The following is a 22,650-nucleotide window of genomic DNA, read 5'->3' as shown; positions in this document are numbered from 1 at the left end:
ATTCTAGTGGCTTTACCGGCAGGAAATGTGTCCTGGCGAATTGATGAAGAGACCAAAGCAGCAGCAGGCATTTTAACCATGAACATCCTCTGCCCTTCTCCACACGGAGAGCCAGGGCCAGAGACCTTCCTGTCCACCAAGAGGTGTGCTGTTCCTTTCAGCCGGAGGCCTGCTCGTAGCACCTGCTCCTACGGCCCAGGAGATGGGGACTTGCTTGATCCCCAGCAACATTTCTTTAGTCCACTAGGTCCACACACTAGGAACTGAGCCCATGTTTCCTCGCCCATAAGTTGCTGGGAAAAATGTGTCAAATTAATTTTACAAAGTTGTGAAATCATTATCCCCTGTTTTTCTGACCATTCCCAGAACTCCAGCCCTCAAGCTTCATTAGTATGCGCCCAGCACCTCAGCCATGGACACATCCTCGGAATAACCATAGTGATAACCTCAGCTCCTAACCTTTGTATGTGCTTCTTGTTGAAGGGGCCAAGCCACTCAGACCCTCACAATACTTACTTTATTGGCCAGTCCTGGGTAGACTCAGCAGTGAGGCAGCTCCCCACAAAGCTGGGTGGGGGAAGGGAAGGAAGCCTGCACAGGCTAATTCATTCCAAGAAGGTAGAAAGAATCTGCCATAGTTACATCTATAAAAATTTGGTAAATGACAACTATTCATCAAAAAGATCAAAGCAATAAAATACCCCTTAATATAAAAAAACAGCAATGATTTCATCTGAATAACAAATGATATTTTACGAAGCAGTTTTTGACCCCTGTCCCTCACTGGACCACCCCTCACCCCCAAGACACCATTTTGCAGGCAGAGAGGAGGGCGGAGAGGAAAATGGCTCAAAGTGAGAGCACTGGAAACTCTAACTCAGGTCTCACCTCCAAACGCAGCACATTTCCCGCTTACCGAAGAGTAAAAAGGAGACACCTGAAACTAATATAACACTGCATGTTAACTATGCTGGAATTACAATGAAAAACATTAAAAAAATAAAAATAAAAAGGAAATTCACTAAATGTAGGTCAAAGACTCAACATGGTCAGAAGGCTACAAAAACAGAGAGATTTAAGTGTAAAAATGTCATGCAACCAGCTACAGTGGAAAAATCTTAGTTTCTTAGCAGTCCAGGACAGCAGGGCTCTCACAAGGTCTTAGATGCAGGCAGGGGGAGAGGGAGGAGATGCAGATGTGGCGGGGGAGGGGAGGAGGAGGGGCAGGGAGAGGGAGGTGTACACATACACACACACACACACACACACACACACACACACACACACGTGCACGCGCCTTTGGACCTAATTTCAAGCGACTGTAGAACTGCTCCATGTTTGGATACTTAAGAAAATGATTTCAATGAGAAGGAGACACCATATATCACACTCCCTCCAATGTGTGGGCAGCAGAAAGCACACTGCCAAGCAGACACTAGTAGATTTTCAATATGTGTATACTGATTTGGCTGCACTTTTATCTGTGCAGACAGTCTCATTCAAAACTCCCACAAAACCTGTAACCTCCCCAAATCAGCCACGGCCCTAAAATGCCAGTTGAACACATGCAAGACACAGGCGAAGAGCAAATGATAAAAACTATTTCCTGTCCCCACATTGCTTCCGTGTTTTTATGTCCAACTGAGACCTTTCAAAAAAAAAAAGAGGCTAAAATATCAATCATATCATACCAAAGTTTATTGATACATCAAACAAAAATTTCTGTAATGAAAAAGGCAAGTTGCATTCATAAAAGATGGCATTCACAGTCATTATAGAAAGCAACGACGTAGATGTAAAAAATTGCTTAAGTGAAAAATGTAGTATTGCAGTTCCATTTTGCAAGCTGAAAAATGATTTTGTTAACACTTGCATAAAATCTGCACATTTATATACTGCATGTTATTAAAAAATTCCATCACTAAATTATTATGAATTTTGCAAATTTAGGCCTATGTTTATACTGTTGCTGGTGTAGATGTTGTAGATATGGAATCTATGTTTTACGCTTAGTAGGTTACATCTTCAAACAATGGACAACGGTTGTGAAAATTACAAGGACATCTTGATAGTCTGAAGCTGTTCAAATGATGGGTATGTCATCCTAATATTCTGTTTCCCCCCTCTCTCGGTCACAAAATAAGGTGGTTAGGCTGTAGCGCTAGGAATACTGTAGGATGGCTTACTTTGAGCGATTACATCTGCTAACCCATGCTAGCCATTTTGCAGCTCACTAATAAAATAGCTTTGAAAAAGGAAAGCCAGGTCCCTCTCAAGGATCTAGGCCATGATTATCACCGTCGTGAATTTGAGCTGCAGACACGACTTTAAAGCCCCCTTAGTCACCTTTCTTCCTGGCTGCGAGCAATTTTACAAGCTACCAATTAGATTTCCACAGCCCTAGATGTTCTGATTACGGTAATCTCCCCCAGTGTGCACACGAGCCTCTCTCTATCGTGGCTCTCTCCTCTGCATTCACAGTCCCTACAGTACTTCTGTGAAACAACAGTAATGACACAGCAGTGACTGTAACACGAACAAGAACAACAGAAAACATCAAAAGCTTTCCTGGGTCTGATTTTTTTTTTTTTTTTTAGTTCTTTGGAATAGGCAAAGAATACACAGACTTTGTTTTCAGTAGGCTACCTCAAATACAGGCGACCAGAATACAGCACATTTGGGTAAGCTATGAATGACATCTAACAAAATACTCAAAAATAATACTGATAGGTGAGAACAAATGATAACTGAAATCATGTCCTTCCTCGAATTTAAGACAAATTACACCTAAACATTAACACAAAATATATACGAAAGAATCAAATGTGCCACGTGGGCCATATAAATACAGATATAGATTGAATTCAATACTTTTCTAAATCAAGGTACGATATAAACACTAATAATAGTACAGGCATGCCAGAAAGACAACCAAAAATGGAAACCAGTTTGAAACACTTTTTTAAAAAAATGTCATCTCTATGCCCAGTGTGGGGCTCGAATTCACGACCCCAAGGTCCAAAGGACACATGCTTCACTGACTGAGCCAGCCACGCGCCCCTGAAAACACATTTTCAGTGCCCATTTCAATCCAGTAGTCAAATGTAGCCATTTATATCCAAAAATGTTTAATTTTAACATTTAATAAAGACGTTTCACATTTATTTTTACGTTTTAAGCGAACTCATTAGGAGGCTAAAGGCTTGCTTTACTCCAGGAAGTTGAGGACTTTACCAAGGTGACTCTCATGGTTTAAACTTAAACCATCACCGAAGCATGTTCACTGAGAGAGAAAACATTCATGTTCAGGGTCACGGCTCTGTAGGCTGAATCACCACCATCCTGGGATGGATCCCTCTTTCCCAAACTGGCAAGTTACAGAAAAAAAAGTGCTGCATATATGCACAAAGGCGGCCTCTTTCAAAAAATAACCATTAACAATTTGAAATAAGATATTTTCCCCCCTCCACAAAAAATTATAAAAGACTGATGTTCAGATGGCTTTTTAAAATGTAATTATGGTTTTGCTTATCTCACCTCAGATCCCAGTAAAACCGATACTGGAAAAATCGGTTACCTCTTAAGTGCCTGGACGGGCTACTTACTAAGCGACTGGAAAGGTCTTATTTTCCAGTCTAGTAGCCACACACCCATTAAATAGGATTTAATTCAGAAGAACAAAAATAAAATAAGCAATTTTTTGGATTCTCACAAAAATATCCAGGATGAACATTCTTTCCACGTTAAGGGTTCAAGGTTTTTTCTGCGGGGGGGGGGGGGGGGCAAGGATATTCTATGGAGACAAAATGAGCACGTGGGTGAACACCAAGGTTGACTATTCTGATGCACTGATACCATTTAGTCTTCTCGTATGTTCAAGTATTCCTTTCATGTGTTTGAAAAAATAATTTAAGATCATCATTCAGCAGGAACAAGAAATGTGATCCAAACAGCCTATTTCTTCTGCCAGGCAAAAAAAAGTAAGATTAGCAAAGTCTATTCATTCCCGTTGTATGACTTCTACTTTATACTATTATGTTCAGATCCATTCACAGAGTTCATGGGTTAAAGGAGCACCCACTTGGTAGTTATGTTACTCTATCTAAAGCCAGATATTCTAATTATTCGTGCTTTCAACTTTCACATGATTCTTAACTTAGAGCTTTGGCCATAACGGCTACTTAACAATAACTGTAAATGCTTAAGAGAGTCATTTGGTATTTTAATGGACATTGATTCTGAACCCTAGACATAAGAGAGTGGTTTAATTTGTTGCATATTGAGTATCCTGAGATGGTAACTTTTTGTAGTTGTTTCTTCCTGCTTTCTTTTTTAGCTGTAACCATTGTCAATATGCTTGTAGGACAATAACATAGGCAGCTCAAGATTCGGATTCTGAAAAATTTAAAATATACAGAGTTAAAAGGGTTATTTTAACAATAATGTGAAACCATCTGTTTAGCATTTTCAAAAATAAATCAAGTAGTAAATTTTGTTATGAAAGTAAAGGAATGATCTTAAAGTGCCAAGTTTTATTCACATGCAGGGAAAAAAAAAGTGACACAATGACCAGTTTTTAATCCTTTCTTCATTTGTTAGCTGAAGAGATTCAGACTTGCTTTTTGCTTTTGGCATACTCCAGGGCTCTTCTGTCACTGTTCCCACAAGGACGCTCTAGTCTCCGAGCTTCCTGAAAACATGGTCATTCTACTTTCCTATCTCCAGCTCCTAGACTAGTGTCTGGAACACAGCAGGGACTCAGGCCTGTTGAATGAATGAATGGATTACGGTGTTTTGAGGATGTGTAGCTTTTGACAGAGGAAGTCTAAAGACACACTCAGTTCTGAAAGGCTGTTGTAGAGGTATTTTTCCTTTACTGAAAGAAACATGTTCCTTCCCCCATATAATGCTGAGGTTTATTTTCTTTTTGGTAGATCAGGTTATCTATGGCTCAGCGGATGCTTCTTTTTTTCTCATTCATCATCTTTTTAGAAAAGCAACCACAGAAACATCCCGAAATCTGTAGACTCTTCTCTGTCCTCTGGACATTATCAAATGCTATTACAGGGCTAGGATGTGGTAGGCCAAATGATCACAGAGTATAAATCAGGTATGTTAAGAAGTGGAAGTCTCTGGTCTTGGGAGGGAGCCCAACTTTCATTCTCCACTCTCAAATCCAACCTTGTGAGACAGGAGTCGGGGAGGGCCTTAAGGGGTATGCTGTTTTCCTCCCATTTTGGTGCACCTTCCTTGCCATGATTGGACTAGAAGTCCTCTGGAACACATTCCATTTCCTTCCTGTTCCCTGTTTTCCCAAGAGTTCTTCAAGTAGCGGGGTCATGATGACGAAGCCTAACCAAAAACAGGTTGCTGTTCACACTGAGAACTAACTTATAAAAGGAGTCACACAGTTCTCTCAACAAGGGACTATCTCGGTAGCTGAACTACTTGCCAAATATTTTCCTCAGAGGAAAAATAATGCTGCACAAAAAGTTATTTGTGGAATAAATAACTACGTTAAAAATACCACAACTGTGTCAATAATAAACTTCCTCAATTCCATGTTCCTCATCCTTTGTCATTGTAGGATTTCAGGCCCTGGAGAGGCCAAAAGCAGAAGGAATGTCTGCTACCCAGCCTGGTCTCCCAAACCACAGGCCAAGCTAAAGAAAGCAATCCAGGGGGATACAGAATTAGCTGGAAACAGTATAGCTAACGCGCACCGTACAGCTTAGGACAAGGCCATCTGGGACAAAAGTGTCAAAGACTGTGAAAGCTACCGGGAAGCGGATCATTACTGAGGGAAGATACAAGCAGGATGAGTCGCTCAAAATGGGGGCAAAGGATGCTGACTGGGGCAAAGGAAGTCTGCTTCTGAAAGAATGCCGCGGATGAAGCGTAGGAGATATTAGAACCAATGTTTTCATGCCATCAGCTTAGTTTTTACTCTTTGCTCGGGGGCGGGGGACTTGACAGCTGATGAAAACATGGGCCTGTGAGGAGCGCTCACACTTGTTAGCTCCACAGAGAAGCGAACTGCAGTTTCATTCCTGATGATCACTCATTTTTATGTGTGCATGAAAGAGGGCCCCGCCCTGAGCTGTATGGAGTTTCTTCCAAGCTGGTAAGCTTGTAGACAAATGAATTACTCTGAATTCCTATGGGTGGGTAAAGAGCCTCTCAAAGTCTGGGAAGACAGAGGGCCCTGTAGTGAGAAACCAAATACACTCGAAGGAGTCGTTCCGAGTTCAAGGACTCCTCCCATGGCATATCCATTCCTCCCGACTATTTTGCGGGGGGGTGGGGGGCTGGTGGTGGTGGTGGGGGGTAATGAACCAATAGGTTATAAAATGGATTGACTCATTTTTGGAAAAATCGGTCGTGAAGCATTCTACAGAATTATGCTAGCATCCCCCTGAATAGCTAGGAGAGAGTTTACCTTTACCTCTGAAAAGTAGAAACATTGAGCTTGAATAAAACTTGACATTAAAAAAAGTGATTAGATTGGTTCATTAATTTTGGGGATCAGACATTTACGAGTACATTAGGTGTATACCTGCAAACACACAGACACGGCACACGGAGGTACAAACACACTGGATTATTTCCACATACTTCCCAAAAGGACATGCAATGCTAAATCAACTTGATTATTATACAGATGCAATTTTGGAATATTTATTTTCAATTTTCTAAATGCTCTTTTAAAATCAAAACGGTATTTCCTGATCAGTATTAACGATGGCGCCGCCACAACAACTTGCCCCTTGCAAATTCAAAGGATTTTATTGTCCTTCAAGCTCTGCAAAATGCCTAGCATTTTATTTGGGGGCTTAACAAATTTCAACTATAGATTTTCCCATATTCCAAGGAATGCATCTTTATATTTTTTGTAAAGAATCGTAGAAAGTTCACCACACCAACAGCAGAGAAAATTTAGAGAGTGGTATTTTCATTTTTTTTTCTTTATAATGCTGTTAATCTGTTTCTTTAAAAGCCAGCCCACTTGTTTAACACTAGGTACCTGTTACAATATATTAGATTCGTCTGAGAATGTTCGTAAAAGAAGAGGTCTGACTGAAGGTCTGGTGGATAATGAGTCAGATGCCCTTTTACAGCTCAGATTTCTCTGTAATAGTGAGGTAAAGATACTTAAAGCAATTGAAGACTGGTTAACCTACCTGGTGATAAAAACGTAGAAGAAAAAAAATCATTTCCTATAGACTACTCTTTTGGCCTAAAGCACAAATGATTTACACTATAGCAAATGCGTAACATTTAAATGAGCACACTGAAAGACCTAAGCGAGTCTCCAACTCGAATTGAATTCTTTTCATGGCAGAAGTATGCAGGTATTAGTAGTATATGGCGAACTGGGGTTTTGGAAATGACACCGGTAGGTTGGTTATGTGGTAGATGAGTCAATATGGTTTGATTAGTAAACCTTACCATCCTTTTGGTGAACACCTCTGAGAGTTGTGCTGGTGCTGTGAGTGTACTGAATAGAGAGAAATTTGTGCAAAACTACTCCTGTCTCGGTGAACAGACTAGCTCTGACAAGCCGTGCCATCTCCTGCGCACCAGGAATCAACGGAACTAGAGGCGTCCGGTCCAAGTGTTTGAAAATCACTTCCTCTCCAGTGTGACGGTTTGAGAAGGTGAACAAATGATTAAAGGAAAATGACCAAATACTCTTAAGCATCAATAGAGGATATAAAAATGAGTAATGAGAAGTCAATTTTCATAAAGAGTCAGAAAATGGTGTCAAGCAAATGAGAATGCAAGCAAGTTGGTACATTAAGAAAGGAAATCACCTTATTCACTCCAAGAGAAACTGTGATTGCTGGAAGTTTGAGAAAGCATGAAGATAGTAGATGTTCCTGAGGAAGGGAGGCGTTTCGTTACCTTGTTCACAATTGCACAAAGGGTGGAAAATTGCAGTAGAAGAAAGAGAAATGCAGAAACCAAAAAAAAAAAAAAAAAAAAAAAGTAAATATTCTTTGAAATGTAAGACATTTAAAAAGAAACCCTGAGAATTCGAAGTCGAAATGGCATGTTAGTTTTGAAGGCATTACTCTCTGTAACAGTCGAGTTAGAGTTGGGACCAGTCTCTGTTGTATGTGCAAGCTACTAGTTTTGTTCACCAGTTTCAAATCATTTTGTTAATGGGAAGATTGACTATTTTAAATAAAAATAATTTAAAAATATATGCATCTCACTAAGATAAGGCTGATTTCCAGTCATTAATTCACTAACCTACATTGTCCAAAAGACACTGGTCAGAGAGCTGTGTCCAGGGTCCATCGCTAATCTAAGCGTGAAGCACTCTCTCTCCCATGCAACTGCACAGACACGATACGAAGGGACTGCTCTTCGGCCTTACAGGTTAAAAGTGTAATAAAACTAGCACCATGGGAAGACCTCTGGTGAAACCACATTTTAGTCCCATTTACTGCTGGACCCATACTTGACTTTCGTTATTCTAACATAATTTGGTTGGTCTCCCCCTTTTCTTATGGATCCCTCTTTAAAAGGGCAGGCTAAAGAACTACGAATTTCTCCTTTAAAATGCCTAGAAAAGGTAAAAATTGGTAACTTAGAGTTTAATCAGAAAACCCAACAGGTTATCGTTTTGCCTTCTTACTCCAGGCCTGAAGTTTTAAGCTGAGTCGCAGACTTGGTTTTGGCATTGCCCAAGCAAAACAGAAAATGAGTGGTCAACTACAGCGATGAGTTTGACAATTCTGCTAATTACGATTACCCATATTATCTACTTAGTGACTAATGAAAATAGGTGTGAAAAAAAAGAAACCAGCTAAAGTATCATATGCATCTAGCAGAATCTAATAAACAATAAAACTTCTAAAGGCAAATACTTTGTCACTTATTCACATGTGTTTTAACATAATTATATATAATTTTTCCTGTTCATATTTTACCTTAAATAAAGTTGGTGACATGTTGGCAACATGCAAATGACCAATTGATAAAGCTAGAGAACGAAATCGTTTCTGAGAAAAAAAATTAAATTGTTCTGCCTTCTATTTTGCGGGCAAAAGTCTCACAAGATTAATATGGCACCAAGTCCCCCACCCCCACGTTTGATATACGAGCCTAATTATTTGAGACTGCCGCTGTAAGCACATTTTGGTGCACTCAAAACCTTCCATCCAACCGTCTGAGATAAAAGTACTTCCAGGAAGCAGAGATTTTAGGAGTTCATAGACTAGGTTACTTCATAAAGGAAAAAGAGAGGGAATATGAAAGCACAGAAGGCAGTGGAGAGCATGGAAAGAGCATCGGAAGCAATCCAAAACGGATAGAGCCAGCAAGTGGTGGTGGCAGGGGTGAAGGGGGGAGGAGAGAAGAAGCGAGATAATGAACAGGTAAGGATGAAATTTCCACATTCTTTTGCGGTCATCTAGAGAGCTTTTGACACCAGCTCAGGCTCCATGAGCAGTATGTCAAAGAGGCCAATGCATAAAGGTCCATCTCAACAGCCACAATGTTAGGATTCAACTTTTTGTCTGATCCAGTCAACAGGGCTTTTAGCCTTAGAACCCACGGTTGTACGGGGCACTGTCAGATTCGCAACAGTCATCAGCCTGGCACCATTGTTATTAAAGGTGGAAGGCTCCATGCTCCAAAATCGTCAACGGGCTTTCTCTGGGAATTTTGCTCAGACAGCTGACGCTCTCGCTTTGCCTGTCTTGCACTCTGAAAGAGCTTCCTCCAGAATGGAATTATTCCTTCTTGTTTGTGCAGACATCCCATGCCTGGCATGGCCGCGCTGCTAGGCCCCTTCCCAATGGCCTACGGTATCCCCGGGTCTAGGAGGCAAAGTCAAGCCTCCCTTCTGACAGAGGTAGTTTATGTGGGAAAACTTCCATGAAGTTATGAGGAAAAGTCCTCCATTGGAAACGGAAAGTGGTATTCACTGGTTGGCCAGAAAGTTCAAGTGTTACTTGACTGATTATGGAGGGCCCCACGACTGGGCTAGGAGGCGACACAACTTTTCGAAATACCAGAAATCCTAAGCTTCGTATTTCCTTTAAAGTATTACCTTGCTGTTCCACCGTGCGGTGCTCAATGGCGGTTTCACCATATCCTGTCAGCAGCATGGTGACGTACGTCTGTCAATTAAGAAGCTAAAGAAAAGCCTTATGATCCTTAATGCTGGGATTTTAGCTCAAAACTTAACCACACTGCTGAAAAGATAGCTGAGGAACAGATAGCTTAAAGTAACCTTTGAATTCAATGATCGAGGGAGCCCATTTTCGAAGCAACTAGAATTCTTAAAAATGTTGACGTCATGAAAGAACTCAGCTGGGGCGGGGCGGGGGAGCTGCCATACCAGCCCCTGCACCGGCAGCTTCAGAGGTCGTGACCTGAAATGGCTCAGATGTGTTACAATACAACACGCCGTACCACTGAGTGTATTGAGTGTATTGCTTTATACCTGCTGACAGAAAAGCTCCGTATAAATTCCCTTTCTAACTTAACTGGAGAGAGCTCCCTGTGAGCTGGAGCCACATCTGACTCATCCCTGAATTCTGGAGACCTAGTATAGTAGCTAACTTATAGTGGACCCTCAGGCAAAGTGTGAACTGAATGGAACCTAACAGAAGGCTGCTTCTAAAATTGTTGAATGTAAATGGCTTAGCTTCGTTTTCACTACCCACTGCTGAGTTCCCCTTTGAAAGCAGCCGCCAAGGCCCACAGGAGGACAGCACGGGCAGCCCAGTTGCCACAGGTATTTCTGGCTTTGTGCACGAAGGATCCAAGATGCTAGCTGGATGAAGTCAAGGGGGAGACTCTTCCGCCTCTAGGTAGGGACACATACTTCCCCCCGCTGGGGAGCCTGTCAGGTTTAAGGCTGACCCACTGTAAAAGAATTTTTTGCCTCCCTTTCAAAGGGAGGCCAATGCCTTAGCAAGGGATATTTAAACCAAGTAGGAAGTCGCCCTGGACATCAGACTGCTGGTGATGAGGATGGTCTTTCTTCTTCATCTTTAAAGTGGCCTCTGCCTCTTTGATATGGCCCAGCAGGGCCTTGTGTAACCACAAGTGACATGGCATGTCTCCATTGGCCTTTATGCATTTATATGGACTGGTTTGCTCTTGCATTTTCTCACGGGGGTGGGGGAGGAGGGAGGCAGTGCTGCTGAGTGCCCACAACTTTCTGTCTCATCTGCAACTCTCAAAAATCCCACAGAGTCTGAAAAACTGTTCAGCCTTTCAGACATTGGATGTAAAGAGAGATGTTCATCAGTAGGCGGTTCGACACATGTTCTGGTTCTATGAGGGTAGGAAGAAATGAATGAATGATCGAATGAATGACGGTGACCATGGAAATCTCCCTGATTTGTTGTAGCACACCGGCATGCCAAGCTATAGCACAGACGCTAAACTCCTATCATGGACATAACCACCCATGGCAAAGAAATCTCATGCTGAACCTCATGCTTTCGACACGAGTTTGGAATCTCCTGTCTGCATGGCAAGAAAATGTTGTATGTCTTTGTCCGTGACTGCTCTGCAGCAACCCTCCATTTAGTTTCTGTCCAGGTCACCTCCAGCCAGTGTCTAATTTTGGTTCTAAAAGAAAGGGCCTCAGGAAAAGGCTACGATGGTTTGTTTGAAGGTTTTGATGTTGGAGATTTTGGTACCATCTTTAGAGCAGGAAGCCGGGTGTGAGCCATTACTTAGCATGAGCTCCATTAACCCAAATAGGAAAAACGTTTCGGAGCACATTCCCAAACAAGGGGAACAGAAGAGCGCCCCAGAGATCCTTCCCACAAACTTGTCTATTACGACAAGGCACCAAGCCACTTCTTCCAGGGACATCTTTTTATTTGGCTTGATATAAATGGCCACTTGAGCCGTTCTGGGAAAAACCCGTTATATCGGACCTGTTCTACCCCTGTTCAACTGATGTTAAGGTCTATGCAGGCAAGTAAATGCCACTTGCCCATCCTAAGACCAAACGCCAGGCTGGAGGGAGTTAGTCAGGGGTCTACTAGAAGGATTAGAGAGCAGGCTCATGTTACTGGGTGCAGTGCCACCCACCAAGACATGCAGAAGCAGTGAGTGAAGGCCGTTCTGACCACCTAACCGTACGGGATCAGCTCTGCACACCCAACTCAGTGTGTCTTATACCACTGGTCATCTACTGCTCTCGCCTGGGGCTCATACTGCCTTACGGATCATGAAGGTCCTCTTTCACACAGCTGGTCCCTAAAGATTTTCTCATTATATAACCATTTTAGTGCCCTACATCTACATGCTGCCAACCACGGGATTCTATCAAATCAACAGGCCACAAACAAAATCAGACAAGCCAGCTTTGAGGCTAAACTGGCTGGCAAATTTGATCAAATAGGTCAGGCAGATAAACCTGAGACTATTTCCTGAAAATATTGCATCGGACAGGCCATACAATCAGTTGGTGTCGAGAGGATAAAAACAAGGGTTCTGTCTGGCAAAGGAGTTAGGTGTTGGCAGGGACTGGACATATTTAATTCACCTGTTGGTTAAAATTTGCCAGAAGTTCCCTCTTCCAAGCTAATCTACCCCTTTCACTTTAAAGACTTTTTAGAAATGTTTAAAAGGTATCAGACAATTAGGCTGGCAGAGGGTAATAACTTCTCATTCCCACAAGAAATCTATAATTTAAGCAGCAAAAAGAAAAACACACTCATAAAACTATCTTAATTTTTACAAGTGTGTTCAGGAAGCTTAAGGATGCAGAAATTACATCCGGGGAATTCTCTTTGGTTCAAATATACTGCTGGACAGACAGGGCTAGAAGCAACACAGAGATTAAGCAGCACTATAATTAAAGGAAGGGGAAAGGTTTGAAAGAAGCAAATTGGGATTATCAACTGAAAAAAAAGTATCTGCAAACAACCCACAGGGAAATTTCTAAGGTTAAAGCTGGAATGTTGGTGTGGAAATTCCTGGTGTGAAAATTCTAGGCTAAAAAAAAAAAAAAAACACCCCATTTTTTCCACTTAGAACTCCATATGGAGCATATAAAATGCTCCATATGGATCGCTACAGGTCACATAGAACACTATTAAGGAATCTACTTACCACCTGCATTGGATAACGAAGTTTTTACTATACTTTTTTATGCAGAAGAGGAAATTAAGTGATGAACCTGTAAGGAGGGGTTTAACATGCTGTAACTAACGCAAATCTCTAAACAAAATTTTTAGTCCACGGCAGATACTGAAGCCCCTTCCAAACATCAACTTACAATATAAACTTAGTTCTTACCCTGGCACTTCTTCTTCTTACATTCTTTAATACTATCAGGAGAATCTCAGGGAAAAGGCTGATAAATATGAGAAGAACTATGGCCAACCATGTAGATACAGAAGACAGCATTTGAGCAAATACGAAATACATTCTCTGTTGTTTGAGAAAAGGCCTAGAGTGGAAAGAAAACACACAATGGAAAAGAAATTAGTTCCTGTCATAGGACACAGATGTGTCATTGAAACTATCTTTTGTATTTAAAGGACTCTTCTAATGACACACATCAATAGAAATAATTTTCTTTAAGAATATCCCAAAAGTACTGAACAGATTTCATTTACTAAATGTTTAGGGGAAAAAAGGAATGATAATTAAAGGGGAAGAAGGACAGTAAAACGCATCTCACTTGAAAACAACCAAGCAATCAACTTTAAAACTGGCAACGGGAGAATATGTATTTGCGTTAGAAAATACTGGAGCTTCAAAGACAGTCAAGAACAGTGATTTTTATGCTAATAAGCATTTTATTTCCTCAGCTGTTTTGTTAATATGAGAATGGACTGTGCTCTACATTCAGAAATTTAGAAGACATTTTATATGCTACACGCCCCCCCAAACTCTACATCAAGATAGATAGGGCCGTTGAGCTGCTCTCTCTACCATTCTTATCCTAAAATATACACTGGGTACCCAGTGTGTGCCAAGTAGGTTGGCAGAGGAGTTATGCTAATAGGACATTAAGTCTTGGAGTCCAGAAATCTAGGACTCCCTCGTTCTGATGTGGGATTTCATTCTAAGTCAACCACTCAACGGTTTGGCGGCCACAGAGCAGCCCGGCCAGCCTCCCCGAGCTGCAGAGAGCCTAACTAGGTTCAATGTTGTTGGAAGCAGAGGGGGAGGAAGTGCGAAGTGACGGACTGGGGTTGGGCCGCACAACAGGCTCTCCTTGGATCAGGAGCTCTAGGCAGATAGCTGGTTGTCTCATTTATTAGATTACCTGTTGGGCTCACTGAAGATAAACTGGTTTCTCGTTTAAAAAAAATTGATGTTTGTGCACTCTTATATAACATAATAGAATTAAGCTTTTGGCTCTAGGTGTATGGGGACTGCAGTGTGGCACAGGAAGTGAGCAGAACGGTGAGATGGAGAATTCTAGCAGGCCTGGGCTAAAAAGGGTTTCCAGGGTCCCTACCACCGAAAAGAGAATTCTGCAGAACTCTACCCTCACTCTAATTATGAAGGGCACCCTGACTTACTTTCTAGGCAGTTAACTGACCATAATAAGGGTTCAGTAGACAACTAATAGTACTACTCCACAAAGTCTCACAATACTCTGTGATTAACAGCTCTAATTTTTCTTTTCCTTTTTTGTTTGTTTGTTTGTTTGTTTGTTTGTTTTCCCTGCCCTGTAGCTCTCAATTTTTCCATATACTGACACCTACGGTGTTTTACAGGGGGAAAAGGATAAAAACACAAGATAGTGTTTGTGGATTGGGTTTGGAGCTCAGAAATTATCATTCTCACTGCTGAACCCCAGAGGCGTGTGTCACAAAGCCTCAGGGCTCAATGTGTCCAGAGATATTAGCTGAAACCAGCATTTGGCTGAAGTCTCAGACCGTTTCTGGTCATATTTTGGTGGCTGTTCTGTAATTTCTTATTCATGTAGTAGCTCAACTCAGCTCTACTTAAGGATAGCACTACAGGCAACAAAATAAAAATAGATGTATTTCATTTTTAGTCAGTATCACTAATGACTAGAAACAGGTGTAACAATGTCCTAATCATTTGAAGCATTTATTTTAATCAATAAGGAATAGTCTGTGGTAAGAGAAACTAGTCTGCTAGAAACATTCTTGTGGAAATTTTGCAGGAGTTCAGATGCTGATTACACAGATTTATAGACAGAACTATGGTGCTCTGGGCAGAGTTACAACTATATACGACATTTGGTTAATCAACTTTGATTAACTTGCATATTATTAAAGAAAACAGAGACTTCTGTCAGCCTCACTGCTTCAGTAATTAGCTCTGTAGGTGCCCAATACATGTGTGATTACACTTTCTGGAACTGCTTAAGTGATGAGGCATTTCCTATTTTTATTTCTGAAGGCTTATTTTAAAAGCTTTTCAAAACAGTAAGCATTTTTTCTAATTAGGTCTCAAGGGACAACAAACACGGATAACGTGGAATGTTTTGTATGTGTGTTGCTCAAACCAGTGAGAAAATAACACTCCCAGAATCTCACCCTATGGCTTCCCCTAGCCATGCTCTCTGCTGCTTGCTTCCTTGTTAGAACCCACTGATTCACGAAAACATCTATGATCTTTAAAAACAAAATATAGGCGGAGGCACCTGGGTGGCTCAGTGGGTTAAGGCCTCTGCCTTCGGCTCAGGTCATGGTCCCAGGGTCCTGGGATCGAGCCCCGCATCGGGCTCTCTGCTCAGCAGGGAGCCTGCTTCCCACTCTCTCTCTGCCTGCCTCTCTGCCTACTTGTGATCTCTGTCTGTCAAATAAATAAATAAAATCTTTTAAAAACAAAACAAAACAAACAAACAAACAAACAAACAAAACAAAATACAGGCGTCTGGGAATAAGAGAAGGAGATGACCATCTAACCTATTCTCATTCCTTTTAACTCTCCCAATCACAGCTCTGTGTCTCTCATCCTGTATCCTCATCTCCTGGAGGGAGGGGTACAGTCTATTTGCTGTCTATTATCTTGGTTTCCCAGAGTGCCTCACACACGGCAGATTCTGGAGAAACATCTGAACAAAGATGAACTCAATCAACTTTAAGGCCACACTGCAGAGTCTGCCTTTACCCCCACCCAAAACAGTAAGATGGGATTTTAAGATATAAGCCTCTGAATATTAAGTAGTATATATTCTTAACCTTGAGTACAAATATAGTGACGAGATTGACAGTGATATACCATGAAGAGAGAACGGAATCCAAATGGCTAATAGTGTATCTACCACCATGGTCTCCTCTAGAAACTTCAGAGGATATTTCCACTGGAAACCCCATGGAAGGGCATGCTAGCTCTGTACAGACAGAGGTTTACATACCTTCAAGTGGAAAGATCTGGACAGGGGCTACCAGAAAGGTAACTTGATATACTTGCATTTGAAATCTTACCTGAAATTAACTTCCAGCCCATTAATACCGAAGACCTGCCGTCTTGTACAATTAACACTCTCAAAGTTGAATGAATGTTTGCATAGACAAGTACACATACGGACATCTACTTTGTTATTTCACATACTACTCACACACGTACAGCTGCTTACCAAATAATTCCTCCCCAGAAGAATGAGAAAAATACATAGAAGGCTAAAGAGCCCCAAATCACAAAGTGATTTATCCATGTCCAGAAACGAGTATCCAAGGCGAGCTGAAAAGATACAACACAGGAGATTTCATGACAGGCACCAGCTACACCAGGAGTAAACACACTATGCTACTGAGAACTGCATATAGTAGGGCACCTACGGGAGACCTCACTTGGGCGAGGCAACTAGAAGAGAGGGAAAGTAAAAGAAGAACAGAATTGAGACTTTTCAAAGGGCTAGGGTAAGAATGAGCTAGGTTCTGCCCCAAGGCCTGTAGTCCCAAAAGGACAGGCTTGGAGGTCTGGTCAAGCAAGCAGCAGGTAGGTGTGAGGCTGTGCTGCCTCACTGCTGAAGGAAGGGCAGGCATCCAGGTACTATATCAGGCTCGGCCTGGAGCCCCAAGTCCTTGGGTGGCAGTGGCCAGAAAGCGGATGATCAAAGGACAAGGCCTGGCTGGTGGAGGCAGGTATACTGAAGAGCAGCAGGAGAGGGAAGGGTTAGTTGGGAAGAACAGACGAACTACACAAAGGAGTGTCAACAGCTCAAACACAACAGATGGGGATTATTAAATGCAAAGGGCCCCACACGCCTGGCACCATGTAGCAACGAATCATGGGCCTGGCTATGTCGTGTGTCCTTCAACTGCAAAGCCCTTATCTAATCCATTAAATAAATAACATTCTCAGTTGCCTTAGATTTTAATCCCCCCATGTTTCTGCCCAGGCTGAGTGTTTCTTTAGACTGTGGTACCTGGGATTTTTTAAATGCAATCTAAAAATAAAAAGTATGGTCTGTTCTGCTTGTTTACAATTTCGGGGCCACGGGCATTTCATTTTTGAAGAGGAGGCGGTGTCTCCCTGTTTTTTGTTTTTTGTTTTTTTTTGCTTGTTTTGACACCCTGGTCCTTGACTCCCCTGTTCTAACTTCTGTGTTCATAAACAGAATGCTGAGAACATTGTTAATGTAGACCAGGCCTGAATTCCCACCTCTGCACTGCTAGGGAGAAGGTCACGATAATACCCATCCAAAGATGAGAGAGTGAATGTGTTTTGAGGGACACAGAAAGATGCTACAGTAAGGCCAACTTTAACCACGAAGGCCACTTGGGAGCCCTAGGGCCGTATGCAAAACCAGGAGAAACAAAGGTGGGCAGGCTTCTGTTTCAAATCGTGATCCTGTTGTTCTGATCACTTTCTATGTGCCAGACATCACTCTGAATGCTTTATGTGTATTCACTAATTGACTTCCCACCAAAAATCTAAGAGAGGAAGGTACTACTTTTATCTCCACATCACAGAAGAAGAAACGAGGGTACTGAGAAACGAAGTCACTTGCCCCAAAATAGCAGCTAGTAAGTGGCTAAATGGAGACGAATGGTAACATTTTCTTTTGCAGCCCTACAATATTACTGAAATAGTAGATGAAAAATGCAAACATATGTTAGTTCTATTTGGTATGAGAAATGAATCAGGAATAAAAACTTAGAGGGGGAAATGATTAGAGGCTCTTTGTCAAGCACACTTCTGGAATTCTAGTTTTGACCACTGGGCATTGTGGAATTCATGTACTCATTCTTGGATCCCACGTGAGGTGTTTATTACTGCAATTATCATCAAAAGAATTTGATTATGCTTTCAAGTATAAGAGAGTCCCAACTCGTAAGTCTCAAGGGTAGAATTCAGCAAGGCTTCAGAGTGTATTACATGGCTGCAAGCTAAGGCCAATGATTTATGTATGTTACCTGCTGTATGTCGTTATGCATTTCATCACTAATATGGGTAAGTTTCAGTGATAAATACATTATATAAAATTTCATCACCACTGAGCTCTTATGCACGCATATCTTGCTCATGGATACCTATTCAACTGTCTTAAGTACTCCCATTGGTTAAGGCCTGGTGTTTGTAAACAGATCATCTTAAAAACTATTCAAGTATTTAACATGGAAACACACACACACAGTGAGAGCCTGTTTATCTACTACTTTTACTGTCTTGAAGAAAAAAGGAACAGATTTTCAACATAACTATAGTGTACGAGTTTTTTAAAAACGGAAACAAAGAGGACAGACAATCTTCTGGAAAGAAATGGACCATGAACAGCATACACATGTCTAAATATCGAGTATCATACATATTCCAGTAAGTATTCAGACTTGAATAACAACTTGCAATACAAGTAAAGAGAAGACAAAAAAGAGAACAGAAAGAATCACAAAAATGGCGTGAAATATATTTGAATAAATAAAAATCTAACCTTCAGAGTTACAGTGAATACTAAGACTGTAAAAACAATGGTTCCAAAAGTCCAGTTTCCATATACCTGAAAAACAGTCAACAATTATATGCACCATGAATACACAAGCCTGAAAATAAAAAAGGCAAATTTAATCTTGGCTGTAACCACTAAAGATTTGGGTATAAAATGTTTAGTGAAATACCTGATCAAAAGATCAGGCCAAAATATTGGATTTTATTTATCGTGACCCTCAACTTTCTTGGATAGCTACAATGCACTTGCGGTTGGTAGGGTTTACTTCCATTCCTCCATGTAGTAGCAAACAGGGAACACATTGGTGTAATAAAGGCAGAAAAAAACCCCGATTCCATAACAGTAATGTTCATCAAAACAAGTCATTTGAATGATTCATGTCTCTCAAGACTCTGATATGGGCTTCCTCAGTAATAAAGAACTAAAGCTCTCAAATGAGGACTAATCTGTAGACAAATGGACTCACATTTTAAAAACAGTCTAATTTTTTGGTGGTGACTATTAGAGCTGTCAGCATGTGCACATCAGAGAAAAGCAGAGAGCACGTACAAGTCTGTAACTGTGGCAATGAATGGCACACATGCTTACCAAATGCTGTCAAGATCTGAATGCATAACATTAAAACAGAAAATGAGATGTAAAAAGTCTTTAAAAAATAATAAAAAATTAACAGAAGCGAAAAGAAGGATTTGATCAACTCATACACGATGTTACATTTCATCGCTGACAGTCCTTCTGCTCTGTCATTTTTGCTGCAGCAAACTCTTGTTAAGAAATCGTCAGCTCTTTATCATTTAGGTGCCAAATAAAAATAAAGTAAAACGTGAAAGTCACAGGAGCAGCCATAAAGCTAAAGGGATCCAAGAAATCACAGAATCTAATCCCTTCTTGCCGACGGGCAAGGCTGACTTGGGAGGCGGAAGGGGCCTGCCTGTAGACTAAACAGGGTCCTCCCCTTGTCCGCTGCGATGTGCTCCTACTCTAAACCACAGCTGTGTTTCCTCCACAGTTACTCGGGGATTAATACTTTGAAATTTTTAAAGTAACCTCTATGCCCAGTGCCCAACGAGGGAGCGTGAATTCACAACCCGAGATCAAGAGTCACATGCTCTACTGACTGAGTCAACCAGGCATGCCCAGTGATTAATAATTTTAAGGGATTCATATTAAACTGACTTGTGTTAGTCCAATTCAGAAAGGTTTTGGACTGTAGTACCTAATTCTGAAGTATTCACATTCATCGGGTCTATTACTTCTGTAGCAGACGTTAACTGTGTTGCTTCTGGACAGAGTTACTGTACTCAGTAAATCACTCTTGAAACTTAGCTTTGCTTCATGTTATAATGATTAAGAATGAGTAAGTATTAAACAGGAAGCCCAGAAAGAGTGAAGAATGCAGTGGGTGAAGCGGCGGGCTCGAGTCTCTCCACGTGGCCGTGGCAAGACCTTGCCCCGACAGCGGTGCTCTCCCAGGATGCAGCCTGGGGAAACAGCATCCCACGGCACGTGCTGACTTGGGCAGTTGCTTGCTAAGAAGGCACTGATAGGATGAGTGCAGTGTTTCTGGAAAACACTATGCTCCTATGTGGAAGGGAAGGAGGAAGAGAAGGGAATTCAGTCCCTTTAACTATCAGGCAAACACTACAAAGATATGGTAGCTATGCCCTTCAACTCCAAGCACGAAAGGCCACTATTAATAGGAAGTGAGTGGGGCCAGACTTCTAAAACAGGAAAAGTCTTGGGGCACCTGACTGGCTCAGTCAGTAGACCATGCGACTCTTGATCTTGGGGTACTCAATTCAAGCCCCATGTTGGAGGGTAGAGTGTACTTTAAAAAAAAAAAAAAAAAAAGGAGGGGCGCCTGGTTGGCTCAGTGGGTTAAAGCCTCTGTCTTGGGTTCAACGTCATGATCCCCAGGGCCTGGGATCAAGCCCCACATCAGGCTCTCTGCTCAGTGGGCAGCCTGCTTCCCCCTCTCTCTCTGCCTGCCTCTCTGCCTACTTGTGATCTCTATCAAATAAATAAACAAAATCTTTAAAATAAAAAAAAGGGCAAAGTATAGGGGTCTAAATTCTGAAGTCCTAAGAACTCTGTTCATCTATTAAAAATTACAGCTGAGCTAAGCTTCTAGAAGGTTTGCACATAAGCTCTCTAGTTAGCCATGCACACGGGTAGTGGTTTCTTACTTCAATACTTCTATTGTTCTAAAAAAGTTCTGAGAACTAAATACCGTACCTCAATAAAAAGTTTACAAAATGATTACAGCGATATTATATGTATGATAAATCCAGTGCCTAGAGAGAAAGAACAAGTCATGCTTACAATACCAGGATGTAATGAAGTATTTTTTTTTACCTTTGCATTTTCTTCCAGGGATGAAGTCTGAAAAAGAAAGTAAGTCCCAAAGAAGAACACTGTCCCTTCAAATGCAGCTAGAAACGTCCAGTATAAGAAGGGTCCCAGCTGTAGCATGGCATTGCCAGAAATTTTCCTATTGAGAAATGGGAAAAGAAACCACAGGTTAATGAATCTCCATAGGCTGTCTATTTAAAGACCCGGTGAAATGCCCAAAGTGCACACAGGTGTGACCCTGTTATAATGAAGCGAGGTGTCCCCGAGGACTGGAGGGCCATCCGCAGCCACACGTTCGTCTCCATGCAATTGCCTCGGAAGTAAGGCATCGAGTAAGCAGTCAAAGCACTAAGTTTAAAATCCTGGCCACCGACAATAGTATCATCAAAAACCATCAGCTCCCACTTACTGAGTACTTCTTATATGTCAGTAAGCTGGCCTGAGAGTTTTATTTATATTGTCCATTTCTACCCACAAAAAAACCAATGGGACTTTGTCAGTCCCGTTGATAAATAATGAGCCCCCCAAAACTTATCATAATGGTTCCCAGACTATGGTGCACACTGGAATCACTTGGGGATCTTTAAAAACACGGATGCCTGACTCCCACTCTCCTTATGATTTAACCAGCATGAGGTGTAAGCAGGGCACTGGGGTTGTTCTGGAAGCTCCCCAGTGACTCTAACGTGCGGTAAGCTGCACAACACTAGTGTAGGAGCACGCCTGAGTTCAATCTGTTAGGGGGTGCGCCAGCGCACGCCATAGATGGACCCGACCTACCACGGCCTTTCCAACTACAATTTGCTAAGGTAGTTCTTTTTTTTTTTTTTTTAATTTATTTATCTGACAGAGAAAGATCACAAGTAGGCAGAGAGGCAGGCAGAGAGAGAGAGAGAGAGGAGGAAGCAGGCTCCCTGATGAGCAGAGAGCCCGATGCGGGACTCGATCCCAGGACCCTGAGATCATGACCTGAGCCGAAGGCAGCGGCTTAATCCACTGAGCCACCCAGGCGCCCCAGCTAAGGTAGTTCTTTTAATCAAGATTTCTTCCTGGGAATATAACCTTTTTTTAGGTCTCAGGGTACCCTTTATAGTTTTTCAACTGAGTCAAATAATGTTTCAAGCTGGATAGTCATGTTTTCATAAACAGTAGGTGGGTCCAAACTTCAAAATCTGTGAAAATAACACAATCTTCTTGGCACAAGTCAGAGCATTAAATATGGCGACTTCATTCAAATGGAGGAGAGCTGCAGAAAGAAGATGGGTTTGTGCTGGGAATTCTTTGGGCTTCTATTTCAAATTGCTCTTTTTTTTTTTTTTTAAAGAAAGTGTGGCGGGGGCAACGGTGGGGAGAGAGAAAGAGAGAGAATCCTTTTTATTTTTTAAAATATTTTATTTATTTATTTGACAGAGAAAGAGATTACAAGTAGG

General features: G+C 41.6%; 1 protein-coding gene across 5 annotated transcripts in view; it reads right to left on the bottom strand.

Moving 5' to 3' along the window:
- Positions 1–1,676: 1,676 nt before the first annotated feature.
- ATP11C (ATPase phospholipid transporting 11C) overlaps positions 1,677–22,650 on the bottom strand; it is a 183,926-nt gene continuing 162,952 nt past the window's right edge. For 2 of the 5 annotated variants that reach the window (XM_059384662.1, XM_059384661.1), the window contains exons 25-30: positions 21,224–21,359; positions 18,854–18,919; positions 16,556–16,659; positions 13,282–13,435; positions 7,025–7,129; positions 1,677–4,395 (exon numbers count right to left, since the gene is read on the bottom strand). In XM_059384662.1, coding sequence (XP_059240645.1) covers positions 7,028–7,129; positions 13,282–13,435; positions 16,556–16,659; positions 18,854–18,919; positions 21,224–21,359 — 562 coding nt within the window. In that variant the 3' untranslated portion in view covers positions 1,677–4,395; positions 7,025–7,027. Of the gene's footprint in view, positions 4,396–7,024; positions 7,130–7,814; positions 7,906–13,095; positions 13,163–13,281; positions 13,436–16,555; positions 16,660–18,853; positions 18,920–21,223; positions 21,360–22,650 lie in introns of all 5 variants that reach the window. The other 3 variants (XM_059384665.1, XM_059384663.1, XM_059384664.1) reach the window with 3 other exon arrangements.

Source organism: Mustela nigripes, chromosome X (assembly GCF_022355385.1).
Source record: "Mustela nigripes isolate SB6536 chromosome X, MUSNIG.SB6536, whole genome shotgun sequence".
Taxonomy (NCBI): domain Eukaryota; kingdom Metazoa; phylum Chordata; class Mammalia; order Carnivora; family Mustelidae; genus Mustela; species Mustela nigripes.
This window is presented reverse-complemented; position numbering and strand designations above follow the sequence as displayed.